Source organism: Pseudophryne corroboree, chromosome 9 (assembly GCF_028390025.1).
Source record: "Pseudophryne corroboree isolate aPseCor3 chromosome 9, aPseCor3.hap2, whole genome shotgun sequence".
In the NCBI taxonomy this organism is placed as follows: Eukaryota; Metazoa; Chordata; class Amphibia; order Anura; family Myobatrachidae; genus Pseudophryne; species Pseudophryne corroboree.
In genome coordinates, this window is record NC_086452.1 from 408,154,278 (window position 1) to 408,177,876 (window position 23,599).

General features: G+C 47.8%; 1 protein-coding gene and 1 long non-coding RNA gene across 5 annotated transcripts in view; one reads left to right on the forward strand and one right to left on the reverse strand.

The window, feature by feature from the left end:
• PTPRG (protein tyrosine phosphatase receptor type G) overlaps positions 1-23,599 on the forward strand; it is a 733,410-nt gene that overhangs the window by 684,430 nt on the left and 25,381 nt on the right. For all 4 annotated transcript variants that reach the window (XM_063940902.1, XM_063940899.1, XM_063940900.1 and 1 more), the window contains 5 exons: positions 8,140-8,274; positions 8,452-8,624; positions 10,072-10,207; positions 19,497-19,643; positions 20,968-21,061. In XM_063940902.1, coding sequence (XP_063796972.1) covers positions 8,140-8,274; positions 8,452-8,624; positions 10,072-10,207; positions 19,497-19,643; positions 20,968-21,061 — 685 coding nt within the window. The remainder of the gene's footprint in view (positions 1-8,139; positions 8,275-8,451; positions 8,625-10,071; positions 10,208-19,496; positions 19,644-20,967; positions 21,062-23,599) is intronic.
• The window catches only part of LOC134958353 (uncharacterized), a 73,603-nt gene that overhangs the window by 49,533 nt on the left and 471 nt on the right, over positions 1-23,599 (reverse strand). The gene's annotated exons all lie outside the window — the stretch shown is intronic.

A 23,599-nucleotide genomic window follows, 5' to 3' on the forward strand; every position in this document is an offset into this window, starting at 1 on the left:
AGGCGCCGTTTTATCAGGTTCAGTCCTTTCGGACCCAGTAAAACAGGCGTGGAAAAGGCGGGTCTTTTCTATCCAGAGGCAGAGGTAGGGGAAAAAGGCTGCAACAAACAGCAGGTTCCCAGGAGCAAAAGTCCTCCCCCGCTTCTTCTGCCAAGTCCGCCGCATGACGGTGGGGCTCCACAGGCGGAGCCTGGTACGGTGGGGGGCCGCCTCAAGAATTTCAGCGATCAGTGGGCTCGCTCACAGGTGGATCCCTGGATCCTTCAAATAGTATCTCAGGGGTACAAACTGGAATTCGAGGCGTCTCCACCCCACCGGTTCCTAAAATCTGCCTTGCCGATTGCTCCCTCAGACAGGGAGGCGGTGCTAGCGGCAATTCACAAGCTGTATTCCCAGCAGGTGATAATCAAGGTACCCCTACTTCAACAAGGCCGGGGTTACCATTCCACGCTATTTGTGGTACCGAAACCGGACGGTTCGGTGAGACCCATTTTAAATTTGAAATCCTTGAACACATACATAAAAAAATTCAAGTTCAAGATGGAATCGCTCAGGGCGGTTATTGCGAGCCTGGAAGAGGGGGATTACATGGTATCCCTGGACATCAAGGATGCTTACTTGCATGTCCCCATTTACCATCCTCACCAGGAGTACCTCAGATTTGTGGTACAGGATTGCCATTACCAATTCCAGACGCTGCCGTTTGGACTGTCCACGGCACCGAGGGTATTTACCAAAGTGATGGCGGAAATGATGATACTCCTTCGAAAAAAGGGAGTTTTAATTATCCCGTACTTGGACGATCTCCTAATAAAAGCGAGGTCCAAGGAACAGTTGTTGGTGGGAGTAGCACTATCTCAGGAGGTGCTGCACCAGCACGGCTGGATTCTGAATATCCCGAAGTCACAGCTGGTTCCGACGACACGGCTACTGTTCCTGGGTATGATTCTGGATACAGTCCAGAAAAAAGTGTTTCTCCCGGAGGAGAAAGCCAGGGAGTTGTCATCTCTAGTCAGAGACCTCCTGAAACCAAAACAGGTATCGGTGCATCGCTGCACGCGGGTCCTGGGAAAGATGGTGGCTTCTTACGAAGCAATTCCCTTCGGCAGGTTCCATGCCAGAATCTTTCAGTGGGACCTGTTGGACCAGTGGTCCGGATCGCATCTTCAGATGCATCGCTTGATAACCCTGTCTCCAAGAACCAGGGTGTCTCTACTGTGGTGGCTGCAGAGTGCCCATCTTCTAGAGGGCCGCAGGTTCGGCATACAGGACTGGGTCCTGGTGACCACGGATGCCAGCCTTCGAGGCTGGGGGGCAGTCACACAGGGAAGAAACTTCCAAGGACTATGGTCGAGTCAGGAGACTTCCCTTCACATAAATATTCTGGAACTAAGGGCCATCTACAATGCCCTAAGTCAAGCAAAATCCCTGCTTCTACACCAGCCGGTGCTGATCCAGTCAGACAATATCACGGCAGTCGCCCATGTAAATCGACAGGGCGGCACAAGAAGCAGGATGGCGATGGCAGAAGCCACAAGAATTCTCCGATGGGCGGAGAATCATGTACTAGCACTGTCAGCAGTGTTCATTCCGGGAGTGGACAACTGGGAAGCAGACTTCCTCAGCAGACACGACCTCCACCCGGGAGAGTGGGGACTTCATCCAGAAGTCTTCCAGATGCTGGTAAACCGTTGGGAAAAACCACAGGTGGACATGATGGCGTCCCGCCTCAACAAAAAGTTAAAAAGATATTGCGCAAGGTCAAGGGACCCTCAGGCGGTAGCTGTGGATGCTCTAGTGACACCGTGGGTGTACCAGTCTGTTTATGTGTTCCCTCCACTGCCTCTCATACCAAAGGTATTGAGAATAATAAGAAAGAGAGGAGTAAACACCATTCTCGTGGTTCCGGATTGGCCAAGACGAGCGTGGTACCCGGAACTTCAAGAGATGCTCTCAGAGGACCCGTGGCCTCTACCGCTCAGACAGGACCTGCTACAGCAGGGGCCCTGTCTGTTCCAAGACTTACCGCGGCTGCGTTTGACGGCATGGCGGTTGAACACCGGATCCTAAAGGAAAAGGGTATTCCGGAAGAAGTCATTCCTACGCTTATTAAGGCCAGGAAAGATGTTACGGCAAAGCATTATCACCGCATATGGCGGAAATATGTTGCATGGTGCGAGGCCAAAAAGGCCCCAACAGAGGAATTTCAACTAGGTCGATTTCTGCATTTCCTGCAAGCAGGAGTGAATATGGGCCTAAAACTAGGCTCCATTAAAGTACAGATCTCGGCTCTGTCGATTTTCTTTCAAAAAGAACTAGCTTCAGTACCTGAAGTTCAGACATTTGTGAAAGGAGTGCTGCATATTCAGCCCCCATTTGTGCCTCCTGTGGCACCTTGGGATCTCAACGTGATGTTGAGTTTCTTAAAATCACATTGGTTTGAGCCACTAAAAACCGTGGATCTGAAATATCTCACGTGGAAAGTGGTCATGTTATTGGCCTTGGCTTCAGCCAGGCGAGTGTCAGAATTGGCGGCTTTATCATGTAAAAGCCCTTATCTGATTTTCCATATGGATAGAGCAGAATTGAGGACTCGTCCCCAATTTCTCCCTAAGGTGGTGTCAGCGTTTCACCTGAACCAGCCTATTGTGGTGCCTGCGGCTACTAAGGATTTGGAGGACTCCAAGTTGCTAGACGTTGTCAGGGCCCTGAAAATATATGTTTCCAGGACGGCTGGAGTCAGAAAATCTGACTCGCTGTTTATCCTGTGTGCACCCGACAAGCTGGGTGCTCCTGCTTCTAAGCAGTCTATTGCTCGCTGGATTTGTAGTACAATTCAGCTTGCACATTTTGTGGCAGGCCTGCCACAGCCAAAATCTGTGAATGCCCATTCCACAAGGAAGGTGGGCTCATCTTGGGCGGCTGCCCGAGGGGTCTCGGCTTTACAACTTTGCCGAGCAGCTTCTTGGTCAGGGGCAAACACGTTTGCAAAATTCTACAAATTTGATACCCTGGCTGAGGAGGACCTGGAGTTCTCTCATTCGGTGCTGCAGAGTCATCCGCACTCTCCCGCCCGTTTGGGAGCTTTGGTATAATCCCCATGGTCCTTACGGAGTTCCCAGCATCCACTAGGACGTCAGAGAAAATAAGAATTTACTCACCGGTAATTCTATTTCTCGTAGTCCGTAGTGGATGCTGGGCGCCCATCCCAAGTGCGGATTGTCTGCAATACTTGTAAATAGTTATTGTTAACTAAAGGGTTATTGTTGAGCCATCTGTTGAGAGGCTCAGTTGTTTTCATACTGTAAAACTGGATATAGTATCACGAGTTGTACGGTGTGATTGGTGTGGCTGGTAAGAGTCTTACCCGGGATTCTAAATCCTTCCTTATTATGTCAGCTCGACCGGGCACAGTGTCCTAACTGAGGCTTGGAGGAGGTTCATAGTGGGAGGAGCCAGTGCACACCAGGTAGTCCTAAATCTTTCTAGAGTGCCCAGCCTCCTTTCGGAGCCCGCTATTCCCCATGGTCCTTACGGAGTTCCCAGCATCCACTACGGACTACGAGAAATAGAATTACCGGTGAGTAAATTCTTATTTTCCTGCATCTGAGGAATTAAATGAGGTGTGTGAGGAAGCTTGGACTTCCCCCGATAAGAAATTGATAATTTCTAAACGGTTATTGGCAGCGTACCCTTTCCCGCCAGAGGATAGGTCACGTTGGGAAACATCCCCTAGGGTAGATAAAGCGCTTACACGTTTATCAAAACAGGTGGCACTACCGTCTCCGGATACGGCCGCCCTAAAGGATCCTGCTGATAGAAAGCAGGAGGCTACCCTAAAAGCTATATATACACACACGGGCATTATATTGCGACCAGCGATTGCATCAGCATGGATGTGCAGTGCTGCTGCTGCGTGGTCAGATTCCCTGTCGGATAATATTGATACCCTGGATAGGGACACTATTTTGCTGACAGTAGAGCATATAAAAGACGCTGTCTTATACATGCGTGATGCACAGAGGGACATTTGCCGGCTGGCATCAAAAATAAGCGCAATGTCCATTGCCGCCAGAAGGGGGTTATGGACTCTGCAGTGGTCAGGTGATGCCGATTCAAAAAGGCACATGGAAGTTTTGCCTTATAAGGGGGTGGAACTGTTTGGGGATGGTCTTTCAGACCTCGTTTCCACAGCTACGGCTGGGAAATCGTCAATTTTGCCACAGGCTACCCCACAGCAAAAGAAGGCACCGTATTATCAAGTACAGTCCTTTCGGCCCCATAAACACAAGAGGGCTCGAGGCGCATTCTTTCTGCCGAGAGGCAAAGGTAGAGGGAAAAAGCTGCAACATACAGCCAGTTCCCAAGAGCAAAAGTCCTCCCCCGCGTCCGGTAAGTCCACAACATGACGCTGGGGCTTCACAGGCGGATCCGGGTACGGTGGGGGCCCGTCTCAGAAATTTCAGCACACAGTGGGCTCTCTCACAGGTGGATCCCTGGACCCTTCAAGTAGTATCTCAGGGGTACAGGCTGGAATTCGAGACGTCCCGTCCCCCCCCCGCCGTTTTCTAAAATCTGCCTTACCAGCAACTCCCTTTGCCAGGGAGGCAGTGTTGGTGGCTATCCAAAAACTGTATTCACAGCAAGCGATTGTCAGGGTACCCCTCCTTCAGCAAGGGAAGGGTTACTATTCCACAATGTTTGTGGTACCGAAACCGGACGGTTCGGTGAGACCCATCTTAAATTTAAAATCCTTGAACACTTATATCAAAAGGTTCAAGTTCAAGATGGAATCGCTCAGGGAGGTTATTGCGAGCCTGGACGAGGGGGATTACATGGTCTCCCTGGACATCAAGGATGCGTACCTGCATGTCCCCATTTACCCTCCTCACCAGGAGTACCTCAGATTTGTGGTACAGGACTGTCACTATCAGTTCCAGACGCTGCCGTTTGGGTTATCCACGGCACCGAGGGTCTTTACCAAGGTAATGGCCGAAATGATGATACTCCTTCGCAAGAAGGGAATTTTAATTATCCTGTACTTGGACGATCTCCTGATAAAGGCGAGGTCCAAGGAACAGTTGGTAGTGGGGGTAGCACTTTCTCTGGAAGTGCTACAACAGCACGGCTGGATTCTCAATATTCCAAAGTCACAGCTGGTCCCGACGACACGTCTTCTGTTCCTGGGAATGATTCTGGACACAGACCAGAAAAGTGTTTCTTCCAGTGGAAAAAGCCGAGGAGTTGTCATTTCTAGTCAGAGACCTCCTAAAACCGGGACAGGTGTCGGTACATCAATGCACACGAGTCCTGGGAAAAATGGTAGCTTCGTACGAAGCAATTCCATTCGGAAGGTTCCACGCAAGGACTTTCCAGTGGGACCTGTTGGACAAATGGTCCGGGTCCCATCTCCAGATGCAACAGCGGATAACCCTGTCGGCAAGGACCAGGGTGTCGCTGCTGTGGTGGCTGCAGAGGGCTCATCTACTAGAGGGCCGCAGATTCGGAATACAGGACTGGGTCCTGGTGACCACGGATGCCAGCCTTCGGGGCTGGGGCGCAGTCACACAGGGAAGAAATTTCCAAGGACTGTGGTCAAATCAGGAGATTTCGCTTCACATAAATATTCTAGAGCTAAGGGCCATTTACAATGCCCTAAGCCAAGCAAGGCCCCTGCTTCAGAACCAGCCGGTACTGATCCAATCAGACAACATCACGGCGGTCGCCCATGTAAACAGACAGGGCGGCACAAGAAGCAGGAGGGCAATGGCAGAAGCCACAGATATTGCGCCAGGTCAAGGGACCCTCAGGCGATCGCTGTGGACGCTCTGGTAGCACCGTGGGTGTACCAGTCGGTTTATGTGTTTCCTCCTCTGCCTCTCATTTCCAAGGTACTGAGAATAATACGAAGGCGAGGAGTGAAAACTATACTCGTGGTTTCCGGATTGGCCAAGAAGAGCTTGGTACCCGGAACTTCAAGAGATGCTTTCAGAGGACCCTTGGCCTCTGCCGCTCAGACAGGACCTGCTGCAGCAGGGGCCCTGTCTGTTCCAAGACTTACCGCGGCTACGTTTGACGGCATGGCGGTTGAACACCGGATCCTGAAGGAAAAGGGCATTCCGGAGGAAGTCATTCCTACCCTGATCAAAGCCAGGAAGGATGTCACCGCAAAACATTATCACCGCATTTGGCGGAAATATGTTGCTTGGTGTGAGGCCAGGAAGGCCCCAACGGAGGAATTTCAACTGGGTCGATTCCTGCATTTCCTGCAAGCAGGGGTGACGTTGGGCCTCAAATTGGGGTCCATTAAGGTCCAGATTTCGGCCCTGTCGATTTTCTTCCAGAAAGAACTGGCTTCACTGCCTGAAGTTCAGACTTTTGTCAAAGGAGTTCTGCGTATTCAGCCTCCTTTTGTGTCCCCAGTGGCACCTTGGGATCTCAATGTGGTTTTGGAGTTCCTGAAATCACATTGGTTTGAACCACTTAAGACTGTGGATTTGAAATATCTCACGTGGAAAGTGGTCATGCTGTTGGCCCTGGCTTCGGCCAGGCGTGTGTCAGAATTGGCGGCTTTGTCCTATAAAAGCCCTTATCTGATTTTCCATATGGATAGGGCAGAGTTGAGGACTCGTCCTCAGTTTCTCCCTAAAGTGGTATCAGCGTTTCACTTGAACCAGCCTATTGTGGTGCCTGCGGCTACTAGGAACTTGGAGGATTCCAAGTTACTGGACGTAGTCAGGGCCCTGAAAATTTATGTTTCCAGGACGGCTGGAGTCAGGAAAACTGACTCGCTGTTTATCCTGTATGCACCCAACAAACTGGGTGCTCCTGCTTCTAAGCAGACTATCGCGCGCTGGATTTGTAGCACTATTCAGCTGGCTCATTCTGCGGTGGGACTACCGCAGCCTAAATCTGTAAAAGCCCATTCCACAAGGAAGGTCGGCTCATCTTGGGTGGCTGCCCGAGGGGTCTCGGCTTTACAACTTTGCCGAGCTGCTACTTCGTCAGGGGCAAACACGTTTGCAAAATTCTACAAATTTGATACCCTGGCTGAGGAGGACCTGGAGTTCTCTCATTCGGTGCTGCAGAGTCATCCGCACTCTCCCGCCCGTTTGGGAGCTTTGGTATAATCCCCATGGTCCTTACGGAGTCCCCAGCATCCACTAGGACGTCAGAGAAAATAAGAATTTACTCACCGGTAATTCTATTTCTCGTAGTCCGTAGTGGATGCTGGGCGCCCATCCCAAGTGCGGATTGTCTGCAATACTTGTAAATAGTTATTGTTACACAAATCGGGTTGTTATTGCGAGCCATCTGTTCAGAGGTTCTGTTGTTATCATACTGTTAACCGGGGTTCCTATCACGAGTTATACGGTGTGATTGGTGTGGCTGGTATGAGTCTTACCCGGGATTCAAAATCCTTCCTTATTGTGTCAGCTCTTCCGGGCACAGTGTCCTAACTGAGGCTTGGAGGAGGGTCATAGGGGGAGGAGCCAGTGCACACCAGATAGACCTAAATCTTTCTTTAGATGTGCCCAGTCTCCTGCGGAGCCGTCTATTCCCCATGGTCCTTACGGAGTCCCCAGCATCCACTACGGACTATGAGAAATAGAATTACCGGTGAGTAAATTCTTATTATATATATATATATATATATATATATACTGTGTATATGTGTGTGTATATATCTGCAGGATTTTCTATAATAGTCCACAAATTGCGTCAAATGCAGAGATTTTGGTGATTTTGGCAGGAGATTTAAAGTGACAATTTTTTTTTAAAGTTTTGCCTTTAAAATATAATCTCTTTAAATCTTACGGCTAAATCGCAGAAGTGTTGGCACTTGCCACAACTCGCATGATATTATATTGGGCCCTAAGCCTCAGTTCGCACCGTGTAAATGACAAGTAGCTAAGTGTGCGCATTGCAAAAGCCGTAAGAGGGAATGCAGAGAGCTGGGGGGGGGGGTTGCCAGAACTTATTTCCACAACTTATTTCCACAAATCGCAGGATATAACAGATCAGCGAGTAATTAAATATCCAGTTTGGAGGATGATCCTGCTATTGGGGCCACACTAGAAACAAAGAACCTGCCATAAGAAAAATCTTGTTAATTAGAAAATAATTTCCCATTTTCAGAGGAAGTGTGATCAGTATTGGCCGACAGAAAACAGCGAGGATTATGGGAACATCATGGTGACCCTAAAGAGCACAAGGGTGTACGCCTGCTACACAGTACGCAAATTCACCATCAGGAACGTTAAGATGAAGAAGGTGAGCAGCCATATCTATTAACTTATCATGAAGCTTGACCTAAACACTGTCCACGTCTTCTGAATCAAAGTAAACGTATTATTTTATTTTTCCTCTTTCTCCTTTGTTTTCTGTTTAGCTATTGTACAGTGCACTAAAACACTCCTTATTCTATTTTCTTTTTTCTTTCCGTGACAGGGCCAGAAGGGGAACCCAAAAGGTCGTCATAATGAAAGAGCAGTTATTCAGTATCACTACACACAATGGCCCGACATGGGCGTTCCGGAATATGCACTACCGGTTCTCACCTTTGTACGGCGGTCATCTGCCGCTCAGCTCCCTGACATGGGTCCAGTGCTCGTGCACTGCAGGTGCGTGGCTACGTGTTGTCTGCCGTATAGAAAGAAACGCGGTTTATTTTCAAGTTGAATAGAACTGACTCTCCGACTGGTACAGAGCACAGCGTCATAGACACAGCTGAGCTGCAAGGCTGCAAACAGCAGGCAAGGGGGCGCCGGGCCTTCAGGAGGCTTTGGGGTGTTTCTCACCTTGTCAGCTAGAGTTTACTGAATATGAATATAGGCTGCCTCTGCATACTACCACCTAGTAATGATACAGATGGAGCCCTCTTCATCTTTGCCTTTTAATAGGATTAATTGAGCAAGGGCAGTCGGACTTTATCCCCTGCTGTAATGACTTAATCCCCTGCTGTATTGTTCTCTGTATTGTATTGCAGCTGAGAACAGTAGATGAAAGGCTTATGCTAATAAACCATGGTGCACCTAGGCGCAGCAGAGAAGCCAAGATGAACGTGGCTCCATCTGTACATTGAAACATAGAATTTGATGGCAGATAAGAACCACTTGGCCCAGTCTGTCGAGTATGAAAAACATTTGTATGCTAAATTTTCTTGAGCAGCTACTGTACACTGGGGGCCAGTAGGTGGAGCAGTTTCTTAAATTGTGATTTTAAGGACGTAGCATTGGATCACCTCTGACACAATCGGCTGGATGTGTGAACCATGGGGCCAGCCGCTGCAGATCCTACAAAGAGGCCAGGAAATCTCCATCTTCCGACCGAGATCCTGGCCTCATCACTCCACCGAAACAGGGGTGACTCAGCTCCGCTTTGGGAAATGGCAGTCATCAACTGCTTCTCCCCGCCTCCAAACGGCAGCAGACTGTCAGTCACTGACTGTCTACTGGCAATCTACATCCAACGCCACAGACCCTTACTGCACATGCACCTACAGATGGGTCCATGTTTAACATGACCTTTAATAGGATTAACTGACACTGGCCAGTCGGACTTAATCCCCTGCTGTAATGACTTAATCCCCTGCTGTATTGTTCTCTGTATTGTATTGCAGCTGAGAACAATAGATGAAGGGTTTATGTTAATAAACCATGTTGTGCCTAGGCGCAGCAAACTAGCCAAGATAACTGTGGACACATTGTATATCAGTACTTTGCGGTATGAGCTGCACTACAGTTGGAAGCTGAATCAGGCCCTTTGTTCATCATGTCTGGATGTTGTCGCTAGATCCTAGCGAACTGACGGGGACAATTTTGGTTGAGCCTCAAAACATGATTGGCTTACGCAGGGTATCACTGTTTTTCCTCTTAATCTATTCAACTGGAAATAAAATGACACAACCAGCATTGCGCGGCCTGATGAGTCCTACATGCTGGAACCACAGGTCCCTTACTAGAACTCTATAAAGCCAGTCATTTTCTTCTTCTTTGTCAGAAGACCCAGATGTGAATGTTGTTGTAACTTTTAATGTGTGACGTCCCGTTTCCCCCTCCTCCCGTGTAGCGCTGGAGTCGGCAGGACGGGGACATACATTGTGATTGACAGCATGCTGCAGCAAATAAAAGACAAGAGCACAGTTAACGTTCTGGGGTTTCTGAAACACATCAGAACGCAGCGGAACTACCTCGTCCAGACAGAGGTAACGCGGTTTCCTTTTACTGTGTGATTGCGTAAAAAGAACGGAGAGCAAATGTGGTTATGTTTATGTTTGAAGATGACAGTAAAGTGTTTCTGGTCTTGTTTCCTCCCGGGGGTAAATATATGGTGATCTGGTGATAGGCGGTCTCCACTTTTACTCATTGCTAAACCAAATATGTAGCATTCTTTATATCATGTTTATTAAGAGGGGTATTTCTCAACGCTTGGTAAGAGATAAAATAATGAGAGATAAAGTACCAACCCATCGGCTCCTAATTGTCATTTTTCATAAACCACCTGTAACATGTAAGGCAGAAGCTGACTGGCTGGTACTTTATCTCACAAAATTGTATCTCTCTCCAAGCTTTGATAAATAACCCCCCTTAATGTACAAATTACACTGCTTGGTATTAGGCTTTTGAATTACTGTGCTTTGTAGTGGGGCTATTGCTGGTCAGAGCTGGACCCTGTTTGTCTCTAGGTGGCGCTGTTGCTGCCTATACTGTATTATAACCTTTTATGTCAAAACAAAATGTAATAAAAGCACTTAGGACACCCATATAACGTGACCTTTTTGGAAGTCTAAGTTCATAAATATTAATCAGGACAGACCAGCAGCAGAGAGTTAAGGCTTTATAGTAGCAAAAACCAGGACAGACCCTAAACTAAACAGTATATAATTTAGTTTATTGTTTTAATCAGACAGTGCAATAGGTATTCTTCCTCTATAAATAGGAAAATAAGAAAAAAACGCATGCTTTCTGCAAACCAAAAACTCAATGTCATTTTTAAGTGGGTACGTTTAGACCGTTCAGGAATGCACCCTTGTGATTTTTGCTTTTCCTCTAAAACACGAGAAGTGTACGACCTATTATTTACTAAGTGCCAGCTTGTAAATGCCAGCGCGTCCTGTCGTCTTTAAGTTCTATATTGAAAAGAGCAATGCTTTTAATAGTAAATCACTGTGTATTTGCTGTTAGAAAGCATTGATATTTTAAATATCCAGCCTGAGCACTTTGGGAAACTTCAGCTTAGTAAATAAGCCCCATACGGTTACCATTTAGAACCTTACAGATAAACCGCATTGACTATTACCATTTAGAACCTCGCAGATAAACTAGAGATGAGCGGGTTCGGTTTCTTTGAATCCGAACCCGCACGAACTTCACTTTTTTTTTCACGGGTCCGAGCGACTCGGATCTTCCCGCCTTGCTCGGTTAACCCGAGCGCGCCCGAACGTCATCATGACGCTGTCGGATTCTCGCGAGACTCGGATTCTATATAAGGAGCCGCGCGTCGCCGCCATTTTCACACGTGCATTGAGATTGATAGGGAGAGGACGTGGCTGGCGTCCTCTCCATTAGAATAGATTAGAAGAGAGAGAGAGAGATTGTGCAGACAGAGTTTACCACAGTGACCAGTGCAGTTGTTGTTAAGTTAACTTTTATTTAATATATCCGTTCTCTGCTATATCCGTTCTCTGCCTGAAAAAAACGATACACAGCAGTCACACAGTGTGACTCAGTCTGTGTGCACTCAGCTCAGCCCAGTGTGCTGCACATCAATGTATAAAAGCTTATAATAATTGTGGGGGAGACTGGGGAGCACTGCAGGTTGTTATAGCAGGAGCCAGGAGTACATAATATTATATTAATTTAAAATTAAACAGTGCACACTTTTGCTGCAGGAGTGCCACTGCCAGTGTGACTAGTGGTGACCAGTGCCTGACCACCAGTATAGTAGTATATTGTTGTATACTATCTCTTTATCAACCAGTCTATATTAGCAGCAGACACAGTACAGTGCGGTAGTTCACGGCTGTGGCTACCTCTGTGTCGGCAGTCGGCACTCGGCAGGCAGTCCGTCCATCCATAATTGTATAATTATATACCACCTAACCGTGGTATTTTTTTTTCTTTCTTTATACCGTCGTCATAGTCATACTAGTTGTTACGAGTATACTACTATCTCTTTATCAACCAGTGTACAGTGCGGTAGTTCACGGCTGTGGCTACCTCTGTGTCGGCAGTCGGCAGGCAGTCCGTCCATCCATAATTGTATTATTATAATATATACCACCTAACCGTGGTTTTTTTTTCATTCTTTATACCGTCATAGTGTCATACTAGTTGTTACGAGTATACTACTATCTCTTTATCAACCAGTGTACAGTGCGGTAGTTCACGGCTGTGGCTACCTCTGTGTCGGCAGTCGGCAGGCAGTCCGTCCATCCATAATTGTATTATAATATATACCACCTAACCGTGGTTTTTTTTTCATTCTTTATACCGTCATAGTGTCATACTAGTTGTTACGAGTATACTACTATCTCTTTATCAACCAGTGTACAGTGCGGTAGTTCACGGCTGTGGCTACCTCTGTGTCGGAACTCGGCAGGCAGTCCGTCCATCCATAATTGTATTATTATAATATATACCACCTAACCGTGGTTTTTTTTTCATTCTTTATACCGTCATAGTGTCATACTAGTTGTTACGAGTATACTACTATCTCTTTATCAACCAGTGTACAGTGCGGTAGTTCACGGCTGTGGCTACCTCTGTGTCGGCAGTCGGCAGGCAGTCCGTCCATCCATAATTGTATTATAATATATACCACCTAACCGTGGTTTTTTTTTCATTCTTTATACCGTCATAGTCAGTCATACTAGTTGTTACGAGTATACTACTATCTCTTTATCAACCAGTGTACAGTGCGGTAGTTCACGGCTGTGGCTACCTCTGTGTCGGCAGTCGGCAGGCAGTCCGTCCATCCATAATTGTATTATAATATATACCACCTAACCGTGGTTTTTTTTTCATTCTTTATACCGTCATAGTCAGTCATACTAGTTGTTACGAGTATACTACTATCTCTTTATCAACCAGTGTACAGTGCGGTAGTTCACGGCTGTGGCTACCTCTGTGTCGGAACTCGGCAGGCAGTCCGTCCATCCATAATTGTATTACAATATATACCACCTAACCGTGGTTTTTTTATACCACCTAACCGTGGCAGTCCGTCCATAATTGTATACTAGTATCCAATCCATCCATCTCCATTGTTTACCTGAGGTGCCTTTTAGTTCTGCCTATAAAATATGGAGAACAAAAAAGTTGAGGTTCCAAAATTAGGGAAAGATCAAGATCCACTTCCACCTCGTGCTGAAGCTGCTGCCACTAGTCATGGCCGAGACGATGAAATGCCAGCAACGTCGTCTGCCAAGGCCGATGCCCAATGTCATAGTACAGAGCATGTCAAATCCAAAACACCAAATATCAGAAAAAAAAGGACTCCAAAACCTAAAATAAAATTGTCGGAGGAGAAGCGTAAACTTGCCAATATGCCATTTACCACACGGAGTGGCAAGGAACGGCTGAGGCCCTGGCCTATGTTCATGGCTAGTGGTTCAGCTTCACATGAGGATGGAAGCACTCAGCCTCTCGCTAGAAAACTGAAAAGACTCAAGCTGGCAAAAGCACCGCAAAGAACTGTGCGTTCTTTGAAATCCCAAATCCACAAGGAGAGTCCAATTGTGTCGGTTGCGATGCCTGACCTTCCCAACACTGGACGTGAAGAGCATGCGCCTTCCACTATTTGCATGCCCCCTGCAAGTGCTGGAAGGAGCACCCGCAGTCCAGTTCCTGATAGTCAGATTGAAGATGTCAGTGTTGAAGTACACCAGGATGAGGAGGATATGGGTGTTGCTGGCGCTGGGGAGGAAATTGACCAGAAGGATTCTGATGGTGAGGTGGTTTGTTTAAGTCAGGCACCCGGGGAGACACCTGTTGTCCGTGGGAGGAATATGGCCGTTGACATGCCAGGTGAAAATACCAAAAAAATCAGCTCTTCGGTGTGGAGGTATTTCACCAGAAATGCGGACAACAGGTGTCAAGCCGTGTGTTCCCTTTGTCAAGCTGTAATAAGTAGGGGTAAGGACGTTAACCACCTCGGAACATCCTCCCTTATACGTCACCTGCAGCGCATTCATAATAAGTCAGTGACAAGTTCAAAAACTTTGGGTGACAGCGGAAGCAGTCCACTGACCAGTAAATCCCTTCCTCTTGTAACCAAGCTCACGCAAACCACCCCACCAACTCCCTCAGTGTCAATTTCCTCCTTCCCCAGGAATGCCAATAGTCCTGCAGGCCATGTCACTGGCAAGTCTGACGAGTCCTCTCCTGCCTGGGATTCCTCCGATGCATCCTTGCGTGTAACGCCTACTGCTGCTGGCGCTGCTGTTGTTGCCGCTGGGAGTCGATGGTCATCCCAGAGGGGAAGTCGTAAGCCCACTTGTACTACTTCCAGTAAGCAATTGACTGTTCAACAGTCCTTTGCGAGGAAGATGAAATATCACAGCAGTCATCCTACTGCAAAGCGGATAACTGAGTCCTTGACAACTATGTTGGTGTTAGACGTGCGTCCGGTATCCGCCGTTAGTTCACAGGGAACTAGACAATTTATTGAGGCAGTGTGCCCCCGTTACCAAATACCATCTAGGTTCCACTTCTCTAGGCAGGCGATACCGAGAATGTACACGGACGTCAGAAAAAGACTCACCAGTGTCCTAAAAAATGCAGTTGTACCCAATGTCCACTTAACCACGGACATGTGGACAAGTGGAGCAGGGCAGGGTCAGGACTATATGACTGTGACAGCCCACTGGGTAGATGTATGGACTCCCGCCGCAAGAACAGCAGCGGCGGCACCAGTAGCAGCATCTCGCAAACGCCAACTCTTTCCTAGGCAGGCTACGCTTTGTATCACCGCTTTCCAGAATACGCACACAGCTGAAAACCTCTTACGGCAACTGAGGAAGATCATCGCGGAATGGCTTACCCCAATTGGACTCTCCTGTGGATTTGTGGCATCGGACAACGCCAGCAATATTGTGTGTGCATTAAATATGGGCAAATTCCAGCACGTCCCATGTTTTGCACATACCTTGAATTTGGTGGTGCAGAATTTTTTTAAAAACGACAGGGGCGTGCAAGAGATGCTGTCGGTGGCCAGAAAAATTGCGGGACACTTTCGGCGTACAGGCACCACGTACAGAAGACTGGAGCACCACCAAAAACTACTGAACCTGCCCTGCCATCATCTGAAGCAAGAAGTGGTAACGAGGTGGAATTCAACCCTCTATATGCTTCAGAGGTTGGAGGAGCAGCAAAAGGCCATTCAAGCCTATACAATTGAGCACGATATAGGAGATGGAATGCACCTGTCTCAAGTGCAGTGGAGAATGATTTCAACGTTGTGCAAGGTTCTGATGCCCTTTGAACTTGCCACACGTGAAGTCAGTTCAGACACTGCCAGCCTGAGTCAGGTCATTCCCCTCATCAGGCTTTTGCAGAAGAAGCTGGAGGCATTGAAGAAGGAGCTAACACGGAGCGATTCCGCTAGGCATGTGGGACTTGTGGATGCAGCCCTTAATTCGCTTAACAAGGATTCACGGGTGGTCAATCTGTTGAAATCAGAGCACTACATTTTGGCCACCGTGCTCGATCCTAGATTTAAAGCCTACCTTGGATCTCTCTTTCCGGCAGACACAGGTCTGCTGGGGTTGAAAGACCTGCTGGTGACAAAATTGTCAAGTCAAGCGGAACGCGACCTGTCAACATCTCCTCCTTCACATTCTCCCGCAACTGGGGGTGCGAGGAAAAGGCTCAGAATTCCGAGCCCACCCGCTGGCGGTGATGCAGGGCAGTCTGGAGCGACTGCTGATGCTGACATCTGGTCCGGACTGAAGGACCTGACAACGATTACGGACATGTCGTCTACTGTCACTGCATATGATTCTCTCAACATTGATAGAATGGTGGAGGATTATATGAGTGACCGCATCCAAGTAGGCACGTCACACAGTCCGTACTTATACTGGCAGGAAAAAGAGGCAATTTGGAGGCCCTTGCACAAACTGGCTTTATTCTACCTAAGTTGCCCTCCCACAAGTGTGTACTCCGAAAGAGTGTTTAGTGCCGCCGCTCACCTTGTCAGCAATCGGCGTACGAGGTTACATCCAGAAAATGTGGAGAAGATGATGTTCATTAAAATGAATTATAATCAATTCCTCCGCGGAGACATTGACCAGCAGCAATTGCCTCCACAAAGTACACAGGGAGCTGAGATGGTGGATTCCAGTGGGGACGAATTGATAATCTGTGAGGAGGGGGATGTACACGGTGATATATCGGAGGGTGAAGATGAGGTGGACATCTTGCCTCTGTAGAGCCAGTTTGTGCAAGGAGAGATTAATTGCTTCTTTTTTGGGGGGGGTCCAAACCAACCCGTCATATCAGTCACAGTCGTGTGGCAGACCCTGTCACTGAAATGATGGGTTGGTTAAAGTGTGCATGTCCTGTTTTGTTTATACAACATAAGGGTGGGTGGGAGGGCCCAAGGATAATTCCATCTTGCACCTCTTTTTTCTTTTCTTTTTCTTTGCATCATGTGCTGATTGGGGAGGGTTTTTTGGAAGGGACATCCTGCGTGACACTGTAGTGCCACTCCTAGATGGGCCCGGTGTTTGTGTCGGCCACTAGGGTCGCTAATCTTACTCACACAGCTACCTCATTGCGCCTCTTTTTTTCTTTGCGTCATGTGCTGTTTGGGGAGGGTTTTTTGGAAGGGACATCCTGCGTGACACTGCAGTGCCACTCCTAGATGTGCCCGGTGTTTGTGTCGGCCACTAGGGTCGCTAATCTTACTCACACAGTCAGCTACCTCATTGCGCCTCTTTTTTTCTTTGCGTCATGTGCTGTTTGGGGAGGGTTTTTTGGAAGGGCCATCCTGCGTGACACTGCAGTGCCACTCCTAGATGGGCCCGGTGTTTGTGTCGGCCACTAGGGTCGCTAATCTTACTCACACAGCTACCTCATTGCGCCTCTTTTTTTCTTTGCGTCATGTGCTGTTTGGGGAGGGTTTTTTGGAAGGGACATCCTGCGTGACACTGCAGTGCCACTCCTAGATGGGCCCGGTGTTTGTGTCGGCCACTAGGGTCGCTTATCTTACTCACACAGCGACCTCGGTGCAAATTTTAGGACTAAAAATAATATTGTGAGGTGTGAGGTATTCAGAATAGACTGAAAATGAGTGTAAATTATGGTTTTTGAGGTTAATAATACTTTGGGATCAAAATGACCCCCAAATTCTATGATTTAAGCTGTTTTTTAGTGTTTTTGGAAAAAAACACCCGAATCCAAAACACACCCGAATCCGACAAAAATAATTCGGTGAGGTTTTGCCAAAACGCGTTCGAACCCAAAACACGGCCGCGGAACCGAACCCAAAACCAAAACACAAAACCCGAAAAATTTCAGGCGCTCATCTCTAAGATAAACCCGCATGGACTGTTACCATTTAGAACAGGGGTGGGGAACCTGCGGCCCTCCATCTGTTGTTAAACTACACATCCCAGCATGCCTCCCAACAGTTTTAGCATGGCCAAATAGCAAAATTGTAGCAGGGCATGCAGGTCTGTGTAGTTCAACAACCTCTGGAGGGCCGAAGGTTCCCCACCCTTGATTTACAACCTCGCAGATAAACCTCATGGACTGTTACCATTTAGAGCCTCGCAGATAAACCCCATATACTGTTATCATTGAGAAAGTCATAGAATACCTTTTGCAGATAACTCCCTTAACATTTTGCACCCGTAAAGACATACACGGAATTTACTGTGCTGAACCTCAGAGATATACATAGGAGATTCTCTTCCATCTACACCTTGATAGATCCAGTACGTTATGGAGTATATACTGTATCTTACCCTTTATCTATTTTGACTTCATGAACATAAGGGGTTCTGTTACTGAAGGCAATTCTTTGCGTTAACTGCTCTTGCCACCCCTGGTGATCTGGTTCACCCTGGACACATGTACCATGTGGGAGCCTGCATCTTGAATCTGTTCCCCAGCTGAAATCTAACCTGAGATCTGATGGCGCCTCTGACACGGAGCTGAATCAGAGCCACGGCACGTTGCGGCTGAGATACTGTCAGTCTGCTAGCTGAGGAGTCACTGATACATAATTCATGGGGTGCAGTGCAGACTCTAGCACATATTACCATTCCTGCTGCTCCTCTTGAGGAATATTTCTTATTAGTAAATGTAAGGCAGTGTTGTAGTCTGTGCATGCGGAGTTCTAGTAAAACTTTTACAGCACTAAGTCGGTGCTGTCAATGTTTTTATACGAGCAAGGCCAGCAATATTAGAGCTGCATGCTAACGGAACCAATACTACTAACAACGTGAGGGGGGGGGGGGGGAGGGGGATGCTTTTAGATGTTGCAGGCTACTTACTGGTCACCCCTGCCCTAAATTAATGAATATTTGTGTGTGTGTGTGTGTGTGTATGTATATATATATATGTGTATATGTATATGTGTGTATATATATTTTTATATATACATATATATATATATTATACTGTGTGTTTGTGACTTACGTGTAACCTACAGATATGTCCTCATACACAATTGCTTCAGTTGTGCCAAACATCCCTTGCACCACGTTTTTTTTTTTTTTTGTGTCCTTTCCGCTCGAATGTGTGTCTGAATTTCAATGCGATTAAACCATTTCACGAGACTGCACTGATTAATTTGATATGCAACACTTGTACATCTGTGTGCGACTGAGGAAGAAATTTATATACAAAGTGCTATGGTGCAGCGGCCATGTTTTTTTTTTTGTTTTGTTTTTTTCACGCCAAGTTCTTTTGTGCTTTTACAGATTTAGGGGTCTATTAACTAATCAGCTCCTAACTGCCATGTTACAGGCTGTGTTTGAAAAAAGACAGGAGCTAATTGGTTGGTATTTCATTTCTTTCCACTTTATCTCTCTTAAACCACTTAACTGGCATGGTCAGATTTCATGCAACTGCGCCGTCCCACCCTGTCCCCCCCGTTTTTGACGAGGAGATCCGTTCTGCAGATGTGCATAATATAATGTTTAAATATTTAAAAAAAATACCTTTTCAACTTTATTAATAAAAACAATGTTAACGCTTTTGAAGGGAAAAATTGTCAGTTACGTTGCAAGGTTTCATAAATAGAGCCTTTAGACTCCGTTGCATACAGATACACATGTGTCGCACATCAAATGAATCAGTGCAGTATCGAGAAGCGGTTTTATGGTATTGCGACTAAGAGGCTCATTCTTACGAAAGAGAGACGTTGCACCGATTGACACACTTACTCGCACAGGTGTCTTATTGAAGCTTGCTGTACGAGGACACACCTGCAGCTTTTATAATGCGTTGAGGTGTGTTCAGTCTCATGTTGTCTTTTCCTAGGAACAATATATTTTTATCCACGATGCCCTGCTGGAAGCTATATTGGGAAAGGAGACGGAAGTCAGCACGAACCAGCTGCACAGTTATGTGAACACCATCCTGACACCTGCAGCGGGAGGCAAGACTAGACTGGAGAAACAATTCAGGGTAAAGATAATATCACTGCAGCACAAAGACACACAGGATGAGCATGTACTGGTTGCAGTGGGGAATGACTGATATTCTGTGGGCTAAAGGCACGATGCAGACCCCCGGTGACAGTAACCCCAGGATGCCATCTCTATCTTGATTATCCAAGTAGACGTGTTTAGAAAGACTGTCAGCGCCTGCACACAGATTTGTTGCACTCATGAAATATTAAATCGAGGCGTGGGATGAGAAATTGTTCTCTGGTCCCCACTGAGGGAAACCCACTGTTTTATATTGAACGCTTTCAGGCTACTTCTCAAGCCTGGACTTGCTTCCCTTCATAGTATAATACATTCGTGTTTGCCTATCCATAATTCCTCCTTCACTGTGACAGGTAGTTTCTGTTTCTTGTACAGAAGTCACAAGAGCTGTAGGTATAATGGTGTATGTCACTGCTAAGGTAATAGCAGGTCACATGATGAGGATAGCTGGGTTTGGGCAGCAGCGTGGGAATAGCGCTCGGTGCTGGTGCACTATGGGTAGCCACTGGTGCTGCTTCTGTAAGGGGATCAGCTTGGTTTACAGTTGAGGGCACATTCATGTCGTACTTTTCCATATATACGTGTTGAGATGTGTTATATTAACTAGTGACAGGAATAGTCCCTTCCGGCAGGACAAAAAGATAAGGTAAATATGTAATGAAAGTCCTATTTTGGCAAGCTTACCTCATGTAGCAAATGACTGGGCCCCAGTAGAACACCCCCTTTACCTAAATAGCTGAATGCTCGGTCGGCTCAGAGCACAGTGATAGGGGAGCTATCTTATTACACTCAGTAGAGAGCGTCTTTTGCACACTCGAGAGATATTGGGGCATATGTATTAAGCCTGGAGAAGGGATAAAGAAGTGATAACGCACCAGCCAATCATTACGGTTTGAAAAATTACAGTAAGCAGTTGATTGGTCGGTGCGTTATCACCTTCCCCTTATCACTTCTTTATCACTGCTTAATAACTTCTCCAGGCTTAATACATCTGCCACAATGTCAGACTACCCCCCCTTTCAGTCAGCAGCTCGGGATTTGGGTACTTTAATGGTGAGGAAGCCGGGTTTGCTATACCTGGGGTGGGTGACTGTCTAAAATGAACTTATCCTGTAATCCAGAAAGAGATACCTCCTGTGTAATAAATTGTAGGTGTCAAGGATTCTATATCCCGCAGGTTTATTCCTAATTATTACCTGACAAATTGTTACTGCGATGTGGCGTCACAGATTGTTCCGCTGATCTATGCAATGTGCACACTCCATTACATAACTCACATTACACTGTTTTATATTTTTCAGCTGGTTACACAGTGTAATGCAAAATACATTGAATGCTTCAGTGCCCAGAAAGATTGTAACAAGGAGAAGAACAGGAATTCATCAGTTGTGCCGTGTAAGGATGTGGTTCATTGGCTGTGCGCTGGCTGTAGCCATATGATATAATAGTCATTTACATCTTGTGTGTGGCCCTGGATTTCTCTGTCACCCCTCCCACCCTCAACCCCACCCCCCCACCCCACCCGTCCCCCGTCCGCTGTCCCCTCTGTGACTCCCCAGTTCTCCTATGACGCAGGTTCCTGAGTTTTTCTAATGATACATATTTTGGTGCCTGTAGAATTTGTTTTAATTGTCTGATTCTAGAGAATTTATATCCAGTGTATCATCATTATAACTGTGCTGTATTTATAAAGCATGGATACTTGTTACACATTGCGGCAGACAGCGTGCCCTTGTTACACATTGCGGCAGACAGCGTGCCCTTGTTACACATTGCGGCAGACAGCGTGCCCTTGTTACACATTGCGGCAGACAGCGTGCCCTTGTTACACATTGCGGCAGACAGCGTGCCCTTGTTACACATTGCGGCAGACAGCGTGCCCTTGTTACACATTGCGGCAGACAGCGTGCCCTTGTTACACATTGCGGCAGACAGCGTGCCCTTGTTACACATTGCGGCAGACAGCGTGCCCTTGTTACACATTGCGGCAGACAGCGTGCCCTTGTTACACATTGCGGCAGACAGCGTGCCCTTGTTACACATTGCGGCAGACAGCGTGCCCTTGTTACACATTGCGGCAGACAGCGTGCCCTTGTTACACATTGCGGCAGACAGCGTGCCCTTGTTACACATTGCGGCAGACAGCGTGCCCTTGTTACACATTGCGGCAGACAGCGTGCCCTTGTTACACATTGCGGCAGACAGCGTGCCCTTGTTACACATTGCGGCAGACAGCGTGCCCTTGTTACACATTGCGGCAGACAGCGTGCCCTTGTTACACATTGCGGCAGACAGCGTGCCCTTGTTACACATTGCGGCAGACAGCGTGCCCTTGTTACACATTGCGGCAGACAGCGTGCCCTTGTTACACATTGCGGCAGACAGCGTGCCCTTGTTACACATTGCGGCAGACAGCGTGCCCTTGTTACACATTGCGGCAGACAGCGTGCCCTTGTTACACATTGCGGCAGACAGCGTGCCCTTGTTACACATTGCGGCAGACAGCGTGCCCTTGTTACACATTGCGGCAGACAGCGTGCCCTTGTTACACATTGCGGCAGACAGCGTGCCCTTGTTACACATTGCGGCAGACAGCGTGCCCTTGTTACACATTGCGGCAGACAGCGTGCCCTTGTTACACATTGCGGCAGACAGCGTGCCCTTGTTACACATTGCGGCAGACAGCGTGCCCTTGTTACACATTGCGGCAGACAGCGTGCCCTTGTTACACATTGCGGCAGACAGCGTGCCCTTGTTACACATTGCGGCAGACAGCGTGCCCTTGTTACACATTGCGGCAGACAGCGTGCCCTTGTTACACATTGCGGCAGACAGCGTGCCCTTGTTACACATTGCGGCAGACAGCGTGCCCTTGTTACACATTGCGGCAGACAGCGTGCCCTTGTTACACATTGCGGCAGACAGCGTGCCCTTGTTACACATTGCGGCAGACAGCGTGCCCTTGTTACACATTGCGGCAGACAGCGTGCCCTTGTTACACATTGCGGCAGACAGCGTGCCCTTGTTACACATTGCGGCAGACAGCGTGCCCTTGTTACACATTGCGGCAGACAGCGTGCCCTTGTTACACATTGCGGCAGACAGCGTGCCCTTGTTACACATTGCGGCAGACAGCGTCCCCTTGTTACACATTGCGGCAGACAGCGTCCCCTTGTTACACATTGCGGCAGACAGCGTCCCCTTGTTACACATCGCGGCAGGCAGATTCCCCCTTTTTACACATTACGTCAGGCAGATTCCCCCTTTTTTACACATTACGGCAGACAGTCCCCCTTTTTGCACATAAAGAAAGAATTATACTTACCCTCTCCGCTGGCTCGGGCTCCTCGGTGCAGCTTCTCCAGAGATCCCGGGCAGGAGAGGAGGGGGAGGAGGAGGGAGGTGGAGGAGGGAGCCGCAGCAGCGCTGTGTTATTGGTGGAGGCGCTGCTGCTGCTGTCCCTCTGCTTCACTGTAGGCTGTTCTCCGCCGCTGTGAATGCTGGGATGCGCTTCACAGCGGCGGAAGACAGTCTATAGTGAAGCAGAGGGACAGCAGCAGCAGCGCCTCAACCAATGAAACAGCGCTGCTGCGGCTCCTTCCTCCTTCTCCCCCCCGTGCCGCTGCGCTGTTCTTCTCTCCTGTCCAGGCGGCTGTGTGCTGCGGGCAGCGGTTGCCCGCAGTACACAGCGGCATGTAATGAGTCAGTTTGACTCATTGCATGCTTTGGGCCCCTGGACAGAGGCGGGCCCCAGTGCAACGCACTGGTTGCACTGGCGGTAGTTCCGCCTCTGGTCTTCTGTCCTTATACGCCTCTTTATTGACGTGTGCTGCAGCTTACAGCATCCATACAGATAGGGGGCTTCCTCTTGCAAGACTATAATTAAAGTGATCATCTTAATTGCTATTACAGTACCATGCGTTGTGTTTTCCA